Source organism: Esox lucius, chromosome 2 (genome assembly GCF_011004845.1).
Source record: "Esox lucius isolate fEsoLuc1 chromosome 2, fEsoLuc1.pri, whole genome shotgun sequence".
Taxonomy (NCBI): Eukaryota; Metazoa; Chordata; class Actinopteri; order Esociformes; family Esocidae; genus Esox; species Esox lucius.
The window spans coordinates 15,881,143-15,903,501 of NC_047570.1; the positions used below are offsets into that span (position 1 = coordinate 15,881,143).

Consider the following 22,359-nt stretch of genomic DNA (forward strand, 5'->3'; position numbering starts at 1 on the left):
TGATGATTATAACTGACAACTAATGAAAATCCCAAATTCAGTATCTCCAAAAATTTGAATATTACTTAAGACCAATACAAAAAAATGGTTTTTAGAAATGTTGGCCAACTGAAAAGTATGAACATGTACAGCACTGAATACTTAGTTGGGGCTCCTTTTGCCTGAATTACTGCAGCAATGCGGCGTGGCATGGAGTCGATCAGTCTGTGGCACTGCTCAGGTGTTATGAGAGCCCAGGTTGCCTTCAGCTCTTCTGCATTGTTGGGTCTGGCGTATCGCATCTTCCTCTTCCCAATACCCCATAGATTTTCTATAGGGTTAAAGTCAGGCTAGTTTGCTCGCCAAATAAGAACAGGGGTACCATGGTCCTTAAACCAGGTACTGGTAGTTTTGGCACTGTGTGCAGGTGCCAAGTCCTGTTGGAAAATGAAATCTGCATCTCCATAAAGTTGGTCAGCAACAGGAAGCATGAAGTGCTCTAAAACGTCCTGGTAGATGGCATCATAATACGCACAAAACCGAGCAACAAAATCTGAATTTGTCTTTTTGCATTAAATCATTACTTTATCCCATAAAGGATTTTAGGTACACTACAATTCAGATAAGGTATGTGTTTTGTTCAGGCTTACCCCAGCTCAGCATTTTAAAGTAAATATTGTCAGGGCAAGGTTGCGCGTGTCAACTTATTTGTGTCAATTTGCTCTACAAAAAGATATTAATACAGTCACATTGTCCATAGCTACACATTGTCCTTATGTAAGCTTACATAAAACATCTTATTGGAAGTTGATCAAAAAAAATACCCATGGAGGAAATTAATTGTGTAATAACACATTTAAATGTTGCCGCTAGGTTGTATGGGGATTATGACTCATAGTATTTCAATCAATGACCTTTTGATCTGAGAGGGCCACATTTATTGCCTCCACCCAGAAGGGAATTACCTGCTAATGTTTCCTGGTTGACATTTGGTGATTTCTACTGAACCACCCATAAACAATTCTTGAGTAGACTTTCAAGGATTTTTACTCCAGTTTGGTAGGGGCTTATGATTTTAATAGGATAGTGTCTCACAGCATTCTCCAACCCACAATCTAACTAGTTCCCTAGTGGCCCTTTTCCACTGCATGGTACCGGCTCAACTCTACTCGCCTCGACTCTATTCGCTTTGGGAGCTTGAAGTGGGTTAATTTCAGTGCAAGTGCATAGGACCAGGCTCGTAATTTAAGCAGTCATATTTTCCCTAAAACTCCTTTGGGTTTGGACCTAAGCATTGGCGTTGAAATCAACTCGTTATCCCTGTGAGAGACCTGCAAAGACGTGCCATTTTTTTAGCCTATTCACTCTGACAAAATTACGTTGTTTTCCCTCCTCAAGGTTTTTCTGCAGGCTAACTGGCATACATTGCACTGGTCAAAGAAGCAATATCAAGTCAAACAGAAACAGCCTACCAAGCTTTCTACCCATTTGTGCAGTCTGCATTATAAGATAAAAGTTATTCTTATACTTTTTCATTGTTTTTCAAAAAGGGTCTGTGACCATGTCATCCAGATTTAGCTTACTTTTGATTTGCCACTTTACGTTCAAAGCTTGTCAATTTAAAAGAAAATGTATAGTTCATTTAATAGTTTTTCTGTTCACTCCAAGGTTTACGTTAGTTGGCAAATGCCGTTTTTTCACCATTATCAGGTCTATTTGTACAATATCCTTCATTGTTGATCCTGTGTGTGTCGTGTTGGAGGTGGAGTCACGGTGGTTTTCCTGTAATGTCATTATGGGCAGGTATCGGGTACTCCTATTTGACAATGGCATCAATGATTTGCTAGCTTTATTTTCTATGTCACAACTGATTTTGAATTTGTCACATTAGCTTATATTAAAATGTGCTACCAAAACATGAAATGTTACGTATTTGCTGAAACTTATCATATGATACGAACGCTACTAAAACCTATCACGTTGCAAATTTAATTTGAAATTAGGGTTAAGGTTAGGCATCATAATACTTGGGTTAAAATAAGGTTTGAGGTTACAAAAAGGACAAATTGAACCACGTGGTTCGTAAAGCTTTATGTAATGCCACGTGGGGTAGCATAGCAGATGTCATTTATTTCAAAGGAGGCATTCCTTAACGGTTGATGGCAATCTAATCAGTGGACACATTAGATATGTAAAATAGCACAACTAAGACGTATATAATGTCAACATTATTAACATATTTAATGTTTTAGACTTTGGTTATTTGAGCTTGTGTTGGACTACATCACTGAATAGACAGTGGTAAGCCCCTCCCACCTCTCTGAATTCCTGTCTACTGCATTGGCTATATGAAATGTGCATGCCACCATGAATGGAGTGAACATTTGTCCGTATTAAAAGGGACAATATTAACAGATCTAAATAGGATCAGCTTTTGTGAGGTTACAGGAAATGCGGAGGGTGAGGTAACTGTTGAATAACTCTTTAGCCATCTTATGGCTTGGGGTAGAAGCTTTTCACAATTCGATAGGTTCTAGACTTAATATTCAAGTCCCACCTGCCGCACAGTAACAGGTTAATCAGGATGGCTTGGGTGGTTGGGGTCTTTGACAATATTTCCAGTCTTCTGTGACCAGATTTCAGATTTTTCCACTGTTTCCTGAGCCTCATCTTATTTCAATCCCAGTTTTCTGAATTTGTTCCACTAATGTGGGTTCTAATTAATAACATTATAGTTTTCAATATTAATAAGTCATAAAGACAAACCTTTTTCTTCATAGACTCAACACAGATTTGCAGTGTTGTTTCCTTCCCTAATCACTTACTAGTGGCCCGTCAGGACGTCCAAGATCCATTTACAGAGGGGAAAAGGAAGTGTTTCGATCCAGGGTCCCAAGCTATGTGTTGAGCTTGGAGTGTATTCGTTGAATGCTGAGCTCTAGTCAATGAATAGCATTGCCAAATAGGAATTCATCTTATGGGTGGGTGAGAGCAGTGAGGAGGGCAATAACAATTGTCATCTGTGGATGAGTCTGAGAGTTTATTTGAGTGCAGGATATCCAGGCTGATGGTGTTGATGTGATCCATGATCATTATGGAAGATTCTAGAATCAATATTAGTCTGTATTATAAATCTATACACATTTGGAGTTAGCCGAAACACCTACATGTAAGTCAAGGTGTCTAAGAATATCCTACAAAAGAGGAACTGCTGAGTTGAGGATTACATATGAGGTTACACAAACTGCTTACCACTGCCTACACAAATTCCATTTTTATTTTATTCTCAGTTCCATGTTTTAACTGAATGGCAGATATTGGTATATTTATCTTTCTCAATAGTTTTTTCTTTATGTTATAAACCCAGAACTTAAGTGTAGCACAATTGATCAGCTTCCTTTGATGTTTTAGGTCAGTACGTGTTAAGTCAAAGTCACCATTTATGTTTATGTCTGTCCAAAATAATTCAATATATTTACGAGAAGGCATTTCAACTTCAGCAAGGCATGTCTCTTAGGCATGTGCCTAAGAGCTAGAATGATGAAATCAGCTAGATGCCTCCAGATGAATAAAGGACTCCAGAGAGAGAGGAAGAGAGAGAGGTCTTTATTGTTGGCACAGTAGAAGCAGATGGTTGTGGTTCAGAGCCACTTTATAATGGAGCTCAGGTGTGTGACCTAGAGCACTGTTAGTTCCTACTTTTTGAATTCCTGTAGCGTGACCATAGAGATACCAGAGCTAAGAACAGCAAGCCACACTAGATCTAAGATAAAAGATAGGGGAAACGTTTAAAAAAGAATAATGTAGGCCATGTGGTATCAAAACCCAGTTTATTCTGGTAATCATGTCAGTTAAAGGATAAGTTGGTAAGTTCTTACCCTGTTGTTCACAAGGGGAATAGCAGAAACATATAGCAGAAACTGTATTTTCAACACTAGATATAGCTTTAGCAGTGCACTAAAGAATAACTATATTTGTGTGTCTAGGGTAGTGGTACAGCTTCTTATGTTTAGCCAAGGAGCCAGGGACATATATTAAGGGGAAGAAAGGGAGTCATGACCCACCCAATATTACAGACAGGTCAACTTGACCACCCCAAAAATAAAAAAAATCCCAGGAACCATTTACCCTGACTCCCCCTCTATGAAACATAACATTTCTCCCTTGCTAGGAGCTAACAAGATGACAGCTTACTAGCTTGGCATGTTAGCCAACCACATACAACATGTGGCTCGGAATACCCATTTTATTGCCTGGAATATAACTATAAACGAGCAAACCATTTTTGTAAACTTTGCCCAGACTATTGCGGCGGAGGACGGAGATACATTATGGGTAGCTAACATGTTGCTATTGCGGCGGTGGACAGAGATACATTATGGGTAGCTAATTACTATTAGTATTACTACATAACAAGTTTGCTATTTATTAGCCTGTGTGTTCCTCTATTGCGTGAAACCCATCGCTATGTTTGAGTTCTCTCCAGTCCCCAAATTTCTTTGAGACTGGTAACGCAAAAAGACTGTACTAATACAAACAACATAATTTGCTGAAATAAGTAGATCAGTTGAGCACCATCAGAGGGCCACAGGCAATTGAAATAGTACTGTTAAGTTACTATTTCAAGTAACTTAACGGGGAAAAATATAAAAGATTCCACACTGCACTTCCTGGTTGAACAATGAGCATAATAACAATCAGAACGGCATTGGATGTGCTTAGGTGGACACATCTCGACTCCACCTAAGTTACAGTCCCAAGTTCTCTGGAAAATGCTGGAATGAGCCAGGACCTTAATCTGGCCCCTAAATGTTGACATTCCACCCAGTTGACAGCATTAAAATAGTGGATACCTTACATGCAGATGTCCATGTTAAAACATATTTTCTCAGTTAAGTGCTCTAAACATTTCAATGAAAGATGCAGAAAGCCTTTTAGCAGAGGATGTCTACTTCAGCAGTGCTTGTTGGCGAGATCATGATGAGAACAAACAATTCAGTAAAGCGAGTAATGAAAAAAACGTAAAACGTTTAGAGTGTATTTCTCTCTGCTTAATTTTGATTGGCCTCCTTGTTTGCTGCCAATAGCTTTTTACGTAGGCACTGTTTCCCTTTAGAGAACTTGTTGACTGGCCACCACTAGTGGAAGGACTCAATAAATTAAGCAAAGCATCCACTGAAATAAAAGATTAGGTTAAAAAATCTAAGCAACAGAGCCACAAAAGCAGAACGGCACAAATTATGTTTTTTCCTTTTTTAACAGAACACTTGGAGAGAAATCACTAATTGAGACATTTCCACTGCTTCCCAAAATAAGTTATCCCTTGAAAGCTTGGGAGTAGGCACCTTCATTTGTTCACACAGCCTATTGTCATCCATGTATGTGCTGTAGGTGGGACCCCAACCAGATATTATTGGTATAGCCGCTTTGAGTGGAAAATATATGACTATGCACTTGGCATATGAAAAGCTATCAAGTCATACACTATTATCTTTCACTAGTTTTAGAGAGTTCACAGCAATTATATAGGTCTTGTGGGTGGGCAGATAAAGGCTTCATAGGAATAATACAGAGAGAGTAAAATATATGTGTAGGTTTCTGATTTGAAAACCTACTCAACATTTGTGTTGTAAATATTGTAAAGTATATTGTAGATGTGGTAAAGTATGTGTTTTGTAAGCTATAGGTCTGAGCAACTATTTTATATAATGTTGTTACGACCAGAATGCAGTTCCAAAAATGTCTAAATAATATTATTCAAGCAACCAAAGAAATATCTTCCCTGGAAAGGGAATTGCTAATAACATTCTTAACTGTTATACTCAGGCCTTCTAAACTCGCTACACTACATAGTGAGCTACCCCGAACTCAACCCAACTCACAGCACCAGTAAGACATCAATGACATCCAACATAAAAAAAACAACTGTTAACAGCAAGACATCAAACCGACATAAATATCTTGCTGTTAACAGTTTAGCTTCCTCATCTGTCAGCTTCCATTGCCCCACACTAGGCGTGCCACAGGGATCTGCTTGGCAACACATGGCTGTTCTCCTTGAATACTCACCAACCGTTATGAGCTATACAAGAGGTATGAATTGGTTATCTCTATTTGTTACATTTCTAGCTAGCAGTTAATAGGGTTTATTGTGGCTCACATATTCTTGCAAAGTGAAAGTGCAACCACAGCCAAGAACAACTATACAGCAGGTCTTTGTCAGCAATGCCAAGTGTTTTATTGGCACTACAAAATGGATTAACATATGGGGCATCTACAGCAATAAAAAATAAATTTCCACTAAAGAAAGTTGGCCTATTCAGGGAATGGAGACACCCTAGGGAAGACCAGGGCTGGCTGGGACACTTTTCACTTTTTGTCAGTTTCTCAGTGTTATTGTTTATAGAGTATTCAAAATCTGAGTAATAGTACATCTCTCCTTTTATAAACTGGTGTAGTTAATGTATATAAATCAAACTGCAAATGCATGGTGTTGCTTTAAATACACGGAGTGAATGTTGACAATTTACCCAATGGTCTGAATGTAATAGTGCTTAGGGTGAATTGTTACAGACTGAAAAAGAACATAAACCTTGAGACAATGAGAGGAACACTGCCATGTTTGACAGAAGTAATAATAAACATAAATATTTTTTTTATTATTATTTTACCCTCTGCTAAATGGTCTTTGTCAACCAAACGACAATTAGGCTCAAATAAATACCTGAATGTTTGTGTTGTGTGTGTGTCTGTGTGTCTGTGTGTCTGTGTGTGTGCGTGCAAGCCATGTTCACTTAATCAGAGTAATTCTTGTGAAAGTGGTATGGCTGTCCTGGGGTACAGCCAGGGGTTAAAGTGGGCGGGACCCAACAGCATGAGCTGAGCTGCTGCAGAAATGGTTGAAATGAGACCTAGAAGGACCTGAGCTCCTGTACTTCGTCCTGTACTTCTAGGGATCCCCCACTTCCCAAATCACAATATAACACCTGGATACAGGCTTGGTGGGCTCATAATTTACAATTCCCAGCACCACACCAGACCTCCTTGGACATGGAATTGTGCTCCATGAATGCAAAACATGAAACAAAAACATTCAGTTTTACTCAGGGCTGAAGGACCTCAACCATCAGGAAAGATAAGCTGTTGTATGGAGGAATTAAAATAGTCTAAGATCCTGACAAATATGGTGGAGAAATGGGAAAATGTAAGCCACATTTACTTTATATAATTTGAAAGAGTGCATCAGATCATTATAAAATTCAATAATTGTAACTATTCTTGTATTGTTCATTTTGAAAGACTTACGTCATTATGATATGCTACAGTAATATTTCAGCTTACATTTTTCAAAAAGATTAATCAACATATATTTTACAATATATTTCAGTGAAGTGCTGTCGTAACATAAATTGCTCCCTTACAAAACTGGACATGCTATTAATTAGACACACATGAAAATTAGCAGAAACGGGCGATCATTTTAGTGTTAATCAACGAAAGGAGATTTTCCTATATTTATCATTACTTTTAAGTTTAATTAACAGCTGTCGCGCATTTACGGCTCCCTCCAGCGGATCATGGTGACATTGCAGCTTTATTGGTGCTGTTCGGGCGATTTAACTCTGTCGCTCCACTATCACACACCCCTTGCGTCTTTCCCCACCGGTCCACTGTTTCTGAGTTTCGGAAAATCAAGCAGTGTGCTGAAGGAAAGGTTTAAACAACAAGAGTATATCCAGAGGACCATGAGAGGTAGGAACAAGCTTCAATAGTTTGGATAGATTATTTTCATCCATAATAAAGGTTGCAATTAGTATCTTCAGTGATTAATGATTAAACATTTGCAGAGCATTTTTGTAATTGGTATTCGTTTTTTGTATGATCATTCTTTGTGAAATTATAGGAAATATTTAGTCTTCAGAGTAGCATTAACAAACGAACAGTTATGCATGTAATTAAATATATTTATGTGCTGAAAATGCAGTCTTACTCTCTACGAATCATGCTAGGAAATGATTTTGTCTATTACCAAAGTAGGCTAAGTTGAGAACAAGCGTTATTAATCGTTTAGTTGGGTAGTAATGCCAATTATAATTTGACATTACAGTATTGAGTTATCATTTGTAAATGGCAGCTGTCTATGGCGGACCGTCTACTACCAATAAAATAGACAGTGTAGTAATGAATTGCATGTTCTACGCATTGTTTAACATGACCTACGGTGTGTGCTTAGGCACTTGTTGGTTCTTTTGCCATAAAACAGGCATTAGACGCGTAAACTCTAAACAGTGACGATGTCCTGTTCACATTTTCTTTTATGTAACACTGATTCACCAATCAAACATTAATTGATTAACACTGTAACTATTATATCTTCCACCATATTATATAAATGCAATATCTAAAATAATTAAAGTTATTTTACCAGATTTTCTAGAACTAGGACAAAAAGTAATTACTGTCCATAGAAGAACATAGAACTGAACATTACAAGACATCCCAGAGTGTCAAACTAATTACAGCTCATTGGGTTATTGATTTATAGTATAGAAGCCAATAATCCACAATGTTAATGGCTTATCAATTTGATGTGTCATACTTTTAAGGTTGAGGCTGCCTGACTTCATATAACATAATTGTTTTAACTGAGCCTGAAAAAACACATTCTTGCAAAGAACATTGCCATTGAAAGCATATGCCATTTAAATGAAGTCAAATGGGTGAAATCCACTGATTCCTTTCTGATGAGCCAGTCAGTTGGTCATTAGCTGATGCCTCCTAATGACCTGATGGGTCATGTGATCCCAATGTGTCATCAGGAGGGATCAGCCGAGGATTATACATACAGTAAATTCACCACTTCAACATGGAAATGGCCAGAAGGGCACTGCCCTTGTTTCAACACTGGTAGCGATACACAGAGGATACCTCTTTATATCTCTATGGCCTCAAACCCACTGGAGTGCAGAAGCCGAGTGACATTGTTGTCCATTAGGGTGGTGCTGAAATTGCAAACTAGGTGTTGAACAATATCCATGGCAGTGTTTCTGAAATAGGGCAATGTGGATTTTTAAACCTGTCCTTCAACATCAGTATTTTAATATTATCTCTGTGGATATATTATATTCAATCATTTTGGCATCTTATTGCTGTCATAAGTCGATTTCCAGAACAATTAGAACAGTAAAAACAAATATTTAGTTACACCCATGGGACACAGTCACATATACAATCGCTTCCACACAGAGATTTGCAGATATTTAATGAGTTTTGTTTTGTCACGTAGATACCTGTGTATACTTTGAAGAGAAGGACAATTTGGAGGCTATTTTCTAACCCTGTGATGCTCACTGACAACGTTTCCATGAAGAACACATGAAAACGCACTGGCTGAACCCGACCCTTAAGTGACTCCACAGCTCTCTGGTCATCTTCAAGACTACCCTGCCTCCTTCCAGCTTTGCACCCATTCCAGCGGCTGTTCAGAGATGAAATGAAACTCGTCTCCTTCTCAAAGATAGACTTCTGAGAGAGCTCTTTTGTCATTTTCGAACATTCATTAACCAAGTCCAAGGATTCATTTTTTCTGTGTTTATGGCTCTGTGAGATTTCAGCCATCCCCAGTAGTTCACATCACTCTGAGCTCCCTGCAGCACCCTCCATCTGCTACTGGTCGTTTTTTCTTTTTGGTTCCTGAGCCAGGATGAATGACGTCCAGGATGGCACCTCCCCAGGGGCAGCCCTTGGTGGTCCTGCTGCCTGCGTGTCCAAAGTGGAGCTGCGTGTTGCCTGCAAGGCCCTGCTGGACAGAGACACACTGAACAAGTCTGATCCATGCGTCATACTCATGGTGCAAGCCCAGGGACAGTGGACAGAGGTGAGTCCCGCTTTCCCCTGTATAGGTTCTTTAACTCATTGGGCTGGTAAAACCGTAACTAACCAGTAATTCCAAATAAAATGATCTCAACGCTTTTTTGACAGTTGTAGTTATGTGGAGACTGGGGAAGTGTAGACATAGTGGTGAAGGATGGAGACAGTTGTTAAACCCTGGACTCTAGCGTATGTGCATGAAGCCTGGAGTAGTACTGCTGGACACCACAGCTCAGTACTGATGCAATATTGTTCTCTTGGTATAAATAATAAGCTTTGAATGGCATGAGATGTACCAGAGGGCTTGTTTCTACTGAAAGGAAGCCATTGTTACTCGGCCCTATGGCACAGTGAGGTCCTTCGCCATATTAAATTGGAGTCACATTTAGAAAAAATAACAAGTAGTATCTGACTGCTGCTCTCTTTTCTTTTGAGATGTATTCTTATTTATATAGTAGCTACCTCAGCCTGGGTATCAATTTCTTTAGCTGGTAGTCCACTCCCAGTACTTCATGTAATTTGTCAAAGACACATTGGGAATGTCAAGGCGTGGCAGGGATCGAAATGTTAGCCAAGAACACTGGTAGTTAGACTATAGCTACCTGAAACTGAATTACAATAATAATATCACTGTAAATGTGGTTCACAGCAAGAGATAGGATCAGATAATTCTCTGTTCTTTTTCACAGCTCTTCATTTATTCTTTTCCTTTTTCACTCTCTCTCTACTTTGCAGATCATAGTTTATTAAATTACTTCAAATTACACAGGTACACTATCCGCAATATGAGCAGGTGTGTGTTATAGCATATTTCCCAAAATGAAGAAGTCCACAATGTGACTGCTATTCTGTATATCTATATGCCTATTTGAAGCTTGCCATAGCCCATTGTAAAATATATACATATCTGTATTATCTGTTGTTCCTCCAGCCCATTGTCTTCCCACATGAGATTAGATGATTAGAGGTTACTCTCCTGTTAATATGAGTCTGTGGTAGGAAGCAGTAGCCTACCCGTTCCATATCCTTGTTAATTAAGCCATATATTAGATTGGCTTATGTTAACAAAGGGAGTAGAGCATGAGGGTGTGTGATGGTATGCTGCAACGCTTGTTGTAAACTAATGGTGCAATTTTGCAGCTAATGAAGTCTCTTCTTTTTTTTTTTTATATTGCCACATAATGATAAATTGTGATAATGTCTTTTGAGATAGGAAGCATTTACTGAATGAGGCAAGGTGAGAAATGATAACAAGGACAACAATAAAGCGTAGCTGATTGGGTGTAAGCATACACTAATTCGTTGTAGTGGTAGTACCACAATACAACATTGCAGGAAGAAAATTGACCTGCAGCTGAGCTTTTGAGAAGTTTATATAACTCCCCTTAATGCAGCTATAGTGGAGATTATATAATTCAGACTACCTAATAATAGGTACATAATACTTATAATAACCATATTGCCAGTGTCAGTAGAAGACACAGTTTGTTATAATAGAAGAAATTGTTCTAGCCGAAGAATTAGAAATTGTATGTCAAACCCAGTCATTATGAATGTTAATGTACAATTGTACAATCATAATGCAGATAATGTACTGTTTGTGTATTTCAGAAACATGCTATTGAACATCCCTTCCCGTTACGAATGGGATGTTTTCTGACAGCTAACATATCAAATGGATAATGCCACACAATGCTAGTAATGATCCCAGGAGCCTTTATATTAGACTCAACATTTAGACCCTTCATCAGGCAGTCACTGCAATGGGATCTAAAGCCTAGTCTGAGGGTGTACAGAGAGCATGCAATACATGCTTTTAAAAAAGTATTATTGTTATATTCTTGGAAGACAAATAATGTCTGACACCCTGAATGATGACCCAGAGATGGAGAGATTCCTAGTTATCCAGAATGAGAGAGAGAGGGAGATGGAGTGAGATGGAGTGAGATGGAGTGAGATGGAGTGAGATGGAGTGAGAAATAGCTAGGAAGAGAAAGAGTGGAAGGGTGGAGGTAGAAGGTTTGACTGACTGAGTGAGGGAAAAGGCGAGGGAACAATCTGAGTGAAAGAAATAGAATCTACAGTCTGTTTAACCCTTTGACCTTACCATTTTTCTAATCAGTATTTTTGACAGCTACCTACTGAATATACCTTTAGTTTCAAACACGGCAGTCAGGTACATTTGATGCGCACACAAACACACACATACACACACACACACACACACACACACCCAGTACTTTACATATACACACACACAGTACTATACACACACACCCACACATAGTACTATACATGTAGACACACACTCCATTCAGTACTTGTATCTGTCCATCAGATTAATTGAGGGAATTGGGGAAGATGAACAAGACGCTGTTGTGTTTTATTGTCAGTGATCTAAGGGGTGATTAATCATTATAGTCCATGTTATGCATTAATGTATGTGCCTGCATCCAGCCTGCAACCTGGCAGCATTACACTCACTATCCTACAGTTTCTTTTACTACCCCATTTTCAAAAAAGTTGACTGTGTAAAGCTGTGTAAAATGAAATAAAAAAACAGAATGCAGAGATGTGCAAATCATTTAAACCCTATATTCAATAGGAAATAGTACAAGGGCAACATATCAAATGTTGAAACTGATTATTTTAATTGTTCCTTGAAAAAGATATGCCCACTTGAATTGTATGCCAGCAACATGTTTAAAAAACGATAGGGCAGGGGCTACAAAAGTCTACAAAATTGTGTAATGTAAAAAAAAATAACCTGGTGGAACATCTCACAACTAATTAGGTTAATTGGCTGCAGGTCAGTGACATGATTAGGTATAAAAAGAGCATCCCACAGAGGACGAGTGTTTCAGAAGTAAAAATGGGGAGGGGTTCACTACTCTGGGAAAGACTGTGTGGGCAAATAGTGCAACAATTTAAGAATAATGTTTCTCAACGTGAAATTGCTAAGATTTTGGGGATCTCATTACCTACAGTACATAATATAATAAAAAAATTCTGAGAATCTGAAGAAATCTGAAGAAAACCAATATAGAATTGCTGGGATCTTCGGCACTCAGGCTGTACTACATTAAAAACAGTCACGATTCTGTAGTGGAAATCACTGCATGGACTCAGAAACACTTCTGAAAACCATTGTCTGTGAACACAATACATTGCTGCATCCACAAATACAAATTACAACTCTACCATGCAAAGAAGAAACCATATACAGTGGATATAAAAAGTCTACACACCCCTGTTAAAAGATAAATCATGTCAGAAAGTTTTCCACCTTTAATGTGACCTATAACGTGAACAATTCAATTGAAAAACAAACTGAGGGGGAAAAAATAAAAATAAAAAAGTAACCTGGTTGCATAAGTTTAACCTGGTTGCATTATCAGTATAAGTTTATTAGCATGGCACATCTTGCCCACTCTTCTTTGCAAAAGCGCTCCAAATTGCAAGGACATCTCCTGTTCACAGCCCTTTTCAGATCACCCCACAGATGTTCAGTTGGATTCAGGTCTGGGCTCTGGCTGGGCCACTCCAATATATTAATCTTCCTCTGGTGAAGCCATGCATTTGTGAATTTGGATGTGTGCTTTGTGTCATTGTTGTGCTGAAAGGTAAACTTAATCTTCAGCTTTCTAACGGACCCCTGAAGGTTTTGTGCCAAAATTGCCTGGTATTTGGAACTGTTCATAATTTCCACCACCCTGAGTAAGGCCCCGGTTCCAGCTTAAGATAAACAGCCCCAAAGCATGATGCTGCCACCACCTTGCTTCACTGTGGTTATGGTGTTCTTTGGGTGATGTGCAGTGTTGTTTTTGCTGCCCATATCTTTTGGAATTATGGCCAAAAAGTTCAACCTTGGTTTCATCTTTCTACAATGAAATCCCTCTGATGCTTTGGAAGCTCTCTGCGGACCATTAACTTTATTTGTGATTAATCAGAGTCACTTTAAATGATGGCAGGTGTGTAATGACTTCTATTTAACATGAATTTGAATGTGATTGGTTAATTCTGAACACACACACATCCCCAGTTATAAGAGGGTGTGCACACGTATGCATCCAGGTTATTGTAAGGGTTTTATTTAAAATGTTTCCCCCTTAAAGATTTCAGTTTGTTTTTCATTTGAATTGTTCAAATTATAGGTCACATTAAAAGTGGAAAAGGTTCTGACATGATATATCTCTGTCTTATTCTTTTACATCACTAAAACATGGCATTTTAACAGGGGTGTGTAGACTTTTTATATCCACTGTATAAACAAGATCCAGAAACGTTGCCGCGTTCTCTGAGCCCAAGTTTATTTAGGATGGACTAAGGTGAAGTGGAAAACTGTCCTTTGGTCTGACAAATCAAAATGTTATATTCTTTTTGGGAATCATGGATGCTGCATCCTCCGTACTAAAAAGGAAAGGGACCATCCAGCTTGTTATCAGTGCACAGTTCAAAAGCCAACATCTGTAATAGTATGGGGGTGCATTAATGCATGTCTGTGAAGGCACCATTAATGCTGAACAATATATACTGGTTTTGGAGCAACATATGCTGTCATCCAGACAATGTATTTTTCCTGGAAAGCCTTGCTTATTTCAGCAAGACAATGCCAAACCACATTCTGCACGTATTACCACAGCATAGCTTCGTAGTAAAAGAGTCTGGCTGCTAAACTGGCTGCAGTCCAGACCTTTCATTGAAAACATTTGCCGAAAAATACGACAAAGGAGACCTCGAACTCTCGAGCCTCGGAAATCCTATACCAAGCAAGAATGTGAAAACTTGCACTTTCAAAACTACAGCAATTGGTCTCTTCAGTTCCCAAATGCGTACAGAGTATTGTTAAAAGAAGAAGAGATGCAACACAGTAATAAACATGCCCCTGTCCCAACTTTTTTTAAATGTGTTGCTGGCATCAAATTAAAAAATGAGCATGTATTTTTCCAAAAACAGTAACATGTCTCTGGTTCAACATTAGATATTTTGTCTTTATACTATTTTCTATGAAATATAAGGATTATATGAATTGCCAATCATTGCATTCTGTTTTTATTTGCATTTTACGCATTTTCCAAACTAAATATACTTAATCCAAAACTCCAAACAGATCATACTTGTAAACCATAAAATTTAGCATTCAAATTAACTGATTTTGCTTTCATTTGGTTTGTCAAGTTTTTGGTGAAATACAACAAGTCATTAAAACATAATATAGTGCAATTATTTCAGTTAAGTCATTGTAACAATCAGTCCAAGAGCAAATCATATACAAACCCAATTCCAAAAAAGTTGGGACACTGTACAAATTGTGAGTAAAAAAGGAATGGAATAATTCACAAATCTCATAAACGTATATTTAATTAAAGTGAGACATTTTGTAATGTCATGCCAATTATTGGCTCACTTTGGATTTCATGAGAGCTACACATTCCAAAAAAGTTGGGACAGGTAGCAATAAGAGGCCGGAAAAGTTAAATGTACAGATAAGGAACAGCTGGAGGACCAATTCGCAACTTCTGTCAATTGGTAACATGATTGGGTATAAAAAGAGCCTCTCAGAGTGGCAGTGTCTCTCATAAGTCAAGATGGGCAGAGGATCAATATCAGAAAGGAGTTTCTCAGAGAAAAATTGCAAAGAGTTTGAAGTTATCATCATCTACAGTACATAATATCATCCAAAGATTCAGAGAATCTGGAACAATCTCTGTGCGTAAGGGTCAAGGCCGGAAAACCATACTGGAGGCCTGTGATCTTCGGGCCCTCAGATGGCACTGCATCACATACAGGAATGATACTGTAATGGAAATCACAACATGGGCTCAGGAATACTTCCAGAAAACATTGTCGGTGAACACAATCCACCATGCCATTCGCCGTTGCCGGCTAAAACTCTATAGGTCAAAAAAGAAGCCGTATCTAAACAGGATCCAGAAGTGCAGGCGTTTTCTCTGGGCCAAGGATCATTTAAAATGGACTGTGGCAAAGTGGAAAAGTGTTCTGTGGTCAGAAGAATCAAAATTTGCTTGTGCTAATCTTCTCACAATTATACAAATTATCTTGCAAATTATCCCCCTCAGATTGTAAAAATGTAACAACAGCCTCAGGGCATTGGGCTTAAAATAACAATACAGGTGTAGCCCTGTTGAGACCCTGGCTCCCCTAAAATACTATAGGAGGCATGACAACATATTTAGAAGTATGGCAGCAAGACTAATACAAATTTAACAATGAACAATTGAGTGTATTAATTGATTGGCACTGGTGCCCCAGAGTAGAAATTCCATGTGCTTTCCACATGTGATGTTTTTAACAAACTGTTCCAATAATGCATCAAGTTTAGGAGAAGTTTGGCAAAACACCTAAGAGTTCCTCAAGCCACAACAGTGCAGAACCAACACACTGGCTGAAAACCACTGATGTGGCAGTCACTTTGCTGTTTTTGCTTTCTAAAGATAGAATTGAGCTAAACAGAGAGCTGTGTCAAGATAGCTGGGCTGGGGAAGAGGCCCTTGAATGAACACTCTACTGTGAAATGATGTTTTGTACTGCTCTGTTTTTGAGTCTTTGGTTGCCCACTCCTTTGCTCTCAAATCCATCTGAACGGGGAAGTAACATTGTCATGCAAATTGTTTGCTCGTCATACCAAAGGCTGAGTGAGAGTATCTGAACCCACACACATTTCTCTCTCATCTGCCTAGGCTCTGTTTCCCATCACTCTTATAGGGTAATGAGTTTACTGTGAGATGTCTAGTTAAGTACCTGTACCCCCAGTCCACATTACTAGCTTCTAGTACTACAAAGTTGAGTGGCAAAATTTGTATGTGGGTTGGAGCTCTGACTCCGAGTCGCTTTCAAATGATACCTGATAAAATGTCTGTTTGAAACTTCGGCCTTTTTCCTTGGTTCTGTTGCTGAAATATGGCAACTCAGCCTGAATGCACGTGAAAATGTAATCCCAGCCTACTTAGGGTAATAGATGTCATTGAGCAGCAAATAAATTAGAGAAATGGTCCATGGTTGTATTTCACGTTTATAAAAATATATTTTTCAGCAAACAAAGATGGGCCTGACTTTAAACATGGAAAGCAATGTATGTGGTCAGTGTACGTGGCTTTTTATTTGTTCAAATATCAACGGAAAGAAACACAATGTAGTTGGATCTCAAGCAGGCCTTCACATCACTAATGTGTTCGTTGAACTGTGGACTGGAAGTTGAGGAATTCAGAGCCCAAGACTGAAAATGCTGTACCCACCACTGGCGTAGCGTGGTGATGCCGAGGTCCAAGCTGTTGTAAAGGTATGCGGTATATACACTTTGTACAACATTCTGGCGATCCTGCCATACATTAACAGCACAGCTGACGTTGCATTGTGCTCGTCCCACTGAAACACATTATAAAAGTGAAAATACAAACAATAACGAATAACAAAGGCAGAGCGCGGGCCCACTCGTCACCAAACACAGGCCCTCTACACACTGTGGGGCCCTGGTGCAACCGCAACCCCCGCACCCCACATAGCTACGCTAGTGGTACCCACCCTTTCATTATAAAATGAGGACGCTTAAAATAAACACATGGATTGGTTCCAACAAACCTATTTCTGGTGTAAAGGAAACAAGTTTGAAGTTAACTACATCCCTGAAAACCGAATGTTCCCTCCAGGGACACTGAGTTGCCACATTTAATTGCCAGTATACTGCGCAATCACAGCCTAAATCCTCCCGACTCAACTAAAAACCCACCCAATTCCATTTTTACACTGACATGAACTATTCCTGGATTGAGGTACGTTTTCCAAACAATATCTGATGCCACATCCACACTGTTGCAACATTCTTTTTATAGGTGGGCAACAGTTTATGAGAGCAATAAGGTGGCAAACACAGTGTTAACCTGGGACAGTAGTCGTGACACAGCACCGCCTCTTGGTTGTTTTGCCTCATCATGACATTTAGCAGTATGTTGCAGTATCTACTGCATTAATTATGTAAATTCATGGTGAAACCAAACAAACTACTTTTGTATTTGAAGATGTCATGCAATGACTTCCTGGGACCTCAGTGATCCCTACCTACATCACAAGGTCAACTCACTGTTGACTGTGCCTGGCAAACGAGACAATCACAGGGTTAAGCATCACACAGGTTTTTCCTCTGCGGCTCTGTTCAGCTTTCATCATGCCAGATGCAAGGATTCTAATAATGTCCACAGGCTCTGATGGAGCCAACATTGACTAGAGAAATGTCAGCCCCTCCTGGGACTGTTCCTAATGGCCAAATGTAAAATGATCCCACCATCCCCCCTGTCTGGACTGTCTATATGATAATGTACACTTGGGCAAAGAGGATGCAGCACACTGCAAGATGTTTCAATGGCCGGCCAGCCCACCTCACAGGAGCCGCAGAGCAGCCACCATCTCAGTGAGACTGGATAGCAACAAGAGCAGTCTGGAAAACAGTTGTTTTAGCCTAACTTTCCCTGAAGGGATGTGCTAAATCCTTTTCTTTTTAAAGGTTATTGCTGTCCATTGTTAACCTACTTATTCTGGTGATTTTGACAGTAGGAACTATCGGAATGTCAACTCATACAGTTATCTGCAACCCTCTTTCCTGAAAAAGTTGGGACGCTGCGTAAAATGCAAATAAAAACAGAATGCAAAGATGTGAAAATAATTGATCCCTATATTTAATTGATTAGTACACAGACAACAGATCAAATACTGAAACTGAGAAATGTTATTGTTTTTAGGAAAATACATTCCCATTTTTTATTTGATACCAGCAACACGTTTTAAAAAGGTTGGGACAGAGGCATGTTTACCATTGTGTTCCATCACCTCTTCTCTTAACAACACTCTGCAAGTCTCGGAGGAGACCAAATGCTGTTTTCACATTATTGCTTGATATAGGATTTCAGCTGCTCAACAGTTCGAGGTCTGCTTTGTCGTATTTTTGTTTCATAATGTGCCAAATATTTTCAATGGGTAACATGTCTGGACTGCAGACAGATCAGTTTAGCACCCAGATTATTTTACTGCAGAGCCATGCTGTTGTAATACGTGCAGAATGGGGTTTGGTATCGTCTTGCTGAAAAAAGCAAGGCCTTCCCTGAAAAAGAAGTTGTCTGGATGGCAGCATGTGTTGCTCCATAACCTGTTTATATTGTTCAGCATTTATGGTGCCTTAACAGATGTGCAAGTCACCCATTCCATGTGCACTAATGCACCCCCATACCATCACGGATGCATCATGGAGCTGGATGGTCGCTCTCCTTAGTCCGGAGGACGCGGCATCCATGATTCCCAAAAATTATTTTCCACTTTGCCTCAGTCCATCTTAAATGCACTCAGGCCTGGAGAAAGTGGCAGTGGTTCTAGATCTTGTTTATGTATGGTTTCTTTGCATGGTAGAGTTTTAACTTGCATTTGTGGATGCAGCCACCTACTGTGTTCACAGACAATGGGTTTTGGAAGTGTTCATGAGCCCATGCAGTGATGTCCACTACAGAATCGTGTCTGGTTTTAATGCAGTGCAGTCGGAGTGCTCCAAAATCACAACCATCCAGTATTGGTTTTCGGACTTGTCCCTTGCATACAGAGATTTTTCCAAATTCTCTGAATCTTTTAATGATGTTATGTCCCATGGATGATGAGATCCCCAAATTCTTTGCAATTTTACATTGAGAAACATTATTCTTCAGTTGCTGCAGGATTTGCCTGTGCAGTCTTTCACAGAGTGGTGAACCCCTCCCCATCCTCACTTCTGATAGACCCATCCTCTCTGGAATGATCTTTTAATACTAATTAGTTGTGATAATCCACCAGGTTTAGTTCCCTCTGTCTCAACTTTTTTGAAACGTGTTGCTGGCATCAAATTCAAAGTGGGCATAGATTTTTCAAGAAACAAAAACATTTCTCAGTTTCAACATTTGACATGTTATCTTTGTACTATTTTCTATTGAATATAGGGTTTAAATGATTTGCACATCATTGCATTCTGTTTTTACTTCCATTTCACGCAGCGTCCCTACTTTGGTAACAGGGTTGTACCTCTGAATACTCATACAAAGAGACAACCCAACACCCTACACAACCAAACACAGAGTTTCTAACTCAACTGATCTCATCACCATTGCTCAGCCTTGCTGTTATTGATACAACATACACACTCATTTTGACAATGCCACAGATATGCTCTGCTTGACTCTCTTGGCTTTACACAGCTTGTTGACTTGGCCAAACACAGTCATTATTGCAGACTATATCTGGTGTGCTCTCTGGTATTACCATTGGCAACCTGACTGGGTCTGATTTGAGCCTCTCTGACAGCAAGGTAATATCTATGGATTTAAAGCTCCCCTCCCTACTGACACCTGCTAGCAACACTACTGGACCCATCACAAGAGAGCAATTCATAGTATTTGTTCAACATGAAATGTACATGTACTTCAATGCTTTATTCCTGTCCTCACCTGACCAGTCATTCTTTACCCCAAGAATGCTTGCTTGCACTGTTCACACAAGTAAATGAGGCCTTCGACACTAACCTGGAATGCACCACACCACCTGCAGCCTTGACCCAATGTCCCCACATCACTGAACAGCAATTCCATTACCAATGTCCTTCTACCGGCTGCTGACTCATGAGCATCCCATCCATCTGATTGGTCATCTGCGCAAAAGTTTGCTCTGAATTCCTACTGGAAAGACTGGGGCAGCTCATTGGTCTTGACCACACAAACAAACAACGATTTGTCACCACTGACGGTCTCAGATCCACCACCAATTACTGTTCTGTGTGGGCCCAGTGCTCTATCCTTTGCTTTCTGCTGTTCTTCTATATGCTCCCCTTCAGGCTTATTATTTAAGGCAATGGACTTAACTACCACCAGTACACTAACGACACTGGGATACACATCAGAAGAAAACCTGACACCTTTTATATGATCCAACTACATGGTTCCCTTTAAACAGTTAGAGCCTGGATGCACAATTTTCTCAATCATAAACCATCCTCAAGAAAACACTTGAGCTCTGCCTAACTTGTTCTATTAATTGAATCACACAGTTAAAACAACAGATGTCTATCCTTATTCCACCTAAAAACCTTTGTAGGGTATTTTTTCCCTGGACATTTTTAGCCCTTAAAATGCTCACTCTGATTGTGTGGGTGTTTGGAAACCAAACACACACCAAAACCAGGTTTTCAAAGTGTGAGGCGTGCTTCCATGTTATGCTTACATTGATGTGTTACATCATTATTATCTTTAAAGCATTATCAATATTAAAATATATTAATAAGATTACTATATTTATGTCTTTTGACCAAACACATCAGGTTAAATCCTACATTTGATCAAAAGTACCATCCTATCCAAAAAGTCTTACATTCCAACATTCCAATGCTTATTTCACAAAAAGTACATACATACTTCACCACGACAGACCGATACATCGACCGCATTACTGCAGAAGCTGCACCGATCCGTCTGTCAATCTCCCGTTCCATCCTTCCCTCACTCGTGAACAAGACCCCTAGATACTTAAACTCCTCCACTTGAGGCAGGCACTCTCCACCAACCTGAAGTGGGCAAGCCACCCTTTTCCGACTGAGGACCATGGCCTCGGATTTGGAGGTACTGATTCTCATCCCCATCGCTTCACACTCGGCTGCAAACCGTCCCAGTGCATGCTGAAGGTCCTGGTTTGAAGGGGCCAACACGACAACATCATCCGCAAAGAGCAGAGACGAAATCATGTGGTCCCCAAACCTGACACCCTCCGGCCCCGGGCTGCGCCTAGAAATTCTGTCCATAAAAATTATGAACAGAAAAAAGTACACAATTAAAATTGCACTTTTTTCTTACATGGTGGAAATATCATCCAATACATTTGAGAATAAGGTTTAAGACTACAATGGGCCATTAAAAAATAAATCAACTTCTTTAGTAAGTGTATAATGCTGTGCATTTCATTGTTTGATTTCCTTCAGGCAAAAACATACAAAAAGTAATGTCAACGTTTTTGTGCATATTCCGTGCAATATTTGTGAATTTTTGTAAGAACCGAATTATGCACAAATGCGAGGTTGTTGCTGTCGATGCCCAAATGTGGAAGTATACCACGGATGGAATTGCTGCGCTTTGTAATACTCCTCCAGTAAGGTTATCGACAACAAAAACAGGGTTGCCAGATTTCATTGACTGTAAACCACCTGCGGACTCCATAAAAAAACGATATTTCTACTATACAAGCCTATCAGTAAATCGATCTGCACACTGTCATTAAAAATAGCCCAATTGGGCAGGACACTGCCCCATCTGGCAACACTGAACAAATAGCAGGTTAGGGATAAGGATGCACAACAAAATGTTCTACGGTTAGATAACTACTCCTGTGTGGTTAAGGTTAGGGGTTTGACAACCTAAATGTCATGCCTCTTTCCGATTTCAATTTGCAAGCAATGGGGTTTGAGTCGTTTGTGTTTATTAACTATGTCCACCATCC

The 22,359-nt window shown here is 39.4% G+C and overlaps 1 protein-coding gene across 2 annotated transcripts in view; it reads left to right on the forward strand.

Annotated features, from left to right (window-relative positions):
* Positions 1–7,630: 7,630 nt before the first annotated feature.
* Positions 7,631–22,359, forward strand: part of cpne7 (copine VII) — a 55,836-nt gene continuing 41,107 nt past the window's right edge. For both annotated transcript variants that reach the window (XM_020052318.3, XM_010903876.4), the window contains exons 1-2: positions 7,631–7,731; positions 9,266–9,856. In XM_020052318.3, coding sequence (XP_019907877.2) covers positions 9,683–9,856 — 174 coding nt within the window. In that variant the 5' untranslated portion in view covers positions 7,631–7,731; positions 9,266–9,682. The remainder of the gene's footprint in view (positions 7,732–9,265; positions 9,857–22,359) is intronic.